This window comes from Alosa pseudoharengus, unplaced genomic scaffold (assembly GCF_046254945.1).
Source record: "Alosa pseudoharengus isolate Yale_2024_CS ecotype anadromous, Long Island Sound unplaced genomic scaffold, YU_APseudo_1.1 YU_APseudo_1.1_scf_21, whole genome shotgun sequence".
Lineage (NCBI taxonomy): Eukaryota > Metazoa > Chordata > Actinopteri > Clupeiformes > Clupeidae > Alosa > Alosa pseudoharengus.
In genome coordinates, this window is record NW_027468674.1 from 8,558,383 (window position 1) to 8,561,487 (window position 3,105).

Genomic DNA, 3,105 nt, shown 5'->3' on the forward strand with positions numbered 1-3,105 from the left:
TTTGAGGGTGTTGTCCTTCATTTGAGAGGCAGCCGTGGCCTACTGGTTAGCACTTCGGACTTGTAACCGGAGAGTTGCCGGTTCGAACCCTGACCAGTAGGCACGGCTGAAGTGCCCTTAAGCAAGGCATCTAACCCCTCACTGCTCCCTGAGCGCCGCTGTAGCAGGCAGCTCACTAAGCGGGATTAGTGTGTGCTTCACCTCACTGTGTTCACTGTGTGCTGAGTGTGTTTCACAAATTTACGGATTGAGCTAAATGCAGAGACCAAATTTACCAAATTTACTCACGGGATCAAAAGAGTACATATACTTATATACTTCATTACAAAATTCATTACACTCACATTCCATTAACTATCTGCCCGTCCAATCAACAATGTTGCCTCACTAGTATGGGAGGGAGGGGTGTATTTGATTTGCTGTTGCACATCAGATGCCACTTTGTAAAGATGGTGGCAGTCAATGAAGGAAATGTTTGGCTGCACAGCTCTGGCTGAATGTGATGCATTCTGGGCAATGCATGTTTGGGACATTGAATGCATGGTCCATTAAAATGAATGGGGGTGGTACTTCTCCCTCTCTCCAGTTCTATTCGGTTGTTAAGTCCGACGTAACAGGCCCAACAGCTTTTTGGTCAAAAAGCGTTTTCTAGCGCAGCCAGCTAGTTTTTGCAACTCCTAAACCTTGTCACCATCACCTCCGTTTTATTGAGGGTAAAACAAAACCGGTTAACTTTAACAGAGCAATTACTATAGCTGTGCAGCCAGATGATGCAATCTAGGGTTACGTGCAGGCTTCCACGAAAAATAGGATTTTATTAGGTTGAGGCAAGTAAGATGACAATTTTCTTAAAGGCTACTCTGAATTAACCTGACTCTCGCCAGATGAATTTCGTTCCGCCTAGCTCCACTCACATCCATCTGGGATCGCTTCCATTGAGAGTGATTTCGGCACCAGATTTTATGGTAGAGCCAATCAGGACGCAGGGCGGGAGTTTCATAGATCTGACGTATCCAAATCATATGCATGGATTTTTGATTAGGCGCAGCCTTCTGAAACACCTCTCCAATGGATCGATCCCAGATGGATGAGTGGAGCTAGGCGGAACGAAATTCTTCTGGCGAGAGTCAGGTTAACTCTGAATAGTGGAAAAAAAAAAAGTTTATTTAACTGTCTATGGAGAAAACCGAGCAGCTCTGAAAGCCGTTGGACCTGGAAAAAGATTTATTAGCCTATTATTGCATCATCACTTAATAACTGAATTCAGAAAAATGTGTATGCCTATCGGCGTCAGACAGCTTTCCATCCCATTTAATTGTGTGTGTGTGTGTGTGAGTGTGTGTTTGTGTGTGTGTGTGTGTGTGTGTGTGTGAATTGACTGAAACAAGGAAACGTGAAGAAAAATGTCTACTTGTACTACTTTTATTCGCGTGTATACACACTGGGCTTGTCAGCCAGATAGTCGTATATGGCGGGCCAATGAATCTCTGTCCGCTTGCTAACGTCGTCTACCCATTCTGTTATTAGCTCAGGATCAGGCAGACACTCGCCATTAAGAATAATTTATTAAGGTAGACAGTCTGTGATCCTGGGGTGACAATGACAGTGCATACCTTGACAGCTCAACATGCCGGTCTATTAGCTGCCCCATATTTCTGACCGCAGGTTGCGTGCGCGCCCAACCTAGGCCTAGAAGGGCTCTATATGAAAGGCTCATTCCACTTCATGCAGCGCTCCACAGCTCTGGATGAGCGTAATATATACTGGACTAATCAGAATGCGTACATTGTGCAGAAGTCCAGCATGCATCAGGTTGAGCCAAGTGTGTGCATCACTGATATGAAGTCGAATGCCCCTTTTATATAAAACTGGAGAAGGGAGAAGTCCCAACCCCATTCATTCCTCCATGCTTGAGCTCATCAGGCTTTCACCAAGCTCCAGAACCACCCCTTTAAATGATACTCTCATACATTTCCTCTCTGATGATGTCATAAAGCTATGCATTCAGAGTAGCAGAAGTATCAAATGTGGGCTATTATATATTACTGTTCGGAATCCGCTCTCCTGTTTCCTTTCAGGGCCTGAGCCCATTTTCGTCATTTGTTTGCGTTTCCGCTTGATAATTTCACGGCATCCGTCATGGTTGGGCATTTTTATTACAACGAGAGTGTAACTTCCTGTCTGTCTCTAATGGCACTCATTTTAATTCGGCTTTCAGCTCAATTTTATGGAGTCAATTATACATGTGGCGTAACCGACCGGCGTTGGGCTCATGATTGCTCTCTCAGTGGTTCTCTCATTAGTCTGCTGTTCATAATTATCACGTCGTTAATCGCAGCGTTCCATCATTCCACAGGAGGCGTGTCCTTGGGCTGTCATTCACAGGGTGAGGCCCTCCAGCATTGGATAGACTGTCTGAAGAACAAGGGCCAGAAGGTGGAGCGATGGCACACGCTCACCAATGAGCTTCCGGGATCCGCCGTGCAGGAGTGAAAAGAGGAGGGGCTACTTGGTCTCCTCAACAGGCGGCTCTGATGTATGCCGCCAGTTTGATTGGTGAACGGCCGCTGTCAGTCATGTGCTGACAAACGGGAACCACTGAGATCAACACACTTAAGAGACACTGTCACCTGATGGCATGAGTTTCATATCAGGGAGAACAGACAGAGCTCCTGTTCACTTCACAACCCTGTGTTATTTCGGCCATTTCTCCTCCAGTTTGTTTTGCTCATTTGGATTTTATCGTCATGCTGTTCAGCACACAAGCACAGAGTGGCAACAAGACACAGACAGGCATACAATAATAATAATAATAATAATAATAATAATAATAATAATAACAATAATAATAATAATAACAACCTCTCTAATAATTAATAAATAATATTTTCTACAACAATTGCAAATAATTTACATATCATGGCAACACAATCACTCATTGCACAAGAAAGAGTTGAAATAACTGTAAAATAAATGCCTATGATTTGGGTTCAATGCAATATGTACTTCTGTTGCAATAAGGTTTTTTTTTTCTGATTTGAAAATGCTTCCAGGAAATTCCAAGTGGTCTTATGTTCCACATATGGGTGTTAATATATTTGTTAG

At 43.7% G+C, this 3,105-nt stretch overlaps 1 protein-coding gene across 1 annotated transcript in view; it reads left to right on the forward strand.

Moving 5' to 3' along the window:
* The window catches only part of LOC143138397 (double C2-like domain-containing protein alpha), a 35,005-nt gene extending 32,313 nt beyond the window's left edge, over window positions 1-2,692 (forward strand). The window contains exon 10 of the mRNA XM_076298877.1: window positions 2,357-2,692. Within this exon, the coding sequence (XP_076154992.1) occupies window positions 2,357-2,493 (137 nt within the window). The 3' untranslated portion in view covers window positions 2,494-2,692. The remainder of the gene's footprint in view (window positions 1-2,356) is intronic.
* Window positions 2,693-3,105: the final 413 nt, after the last annotated feature.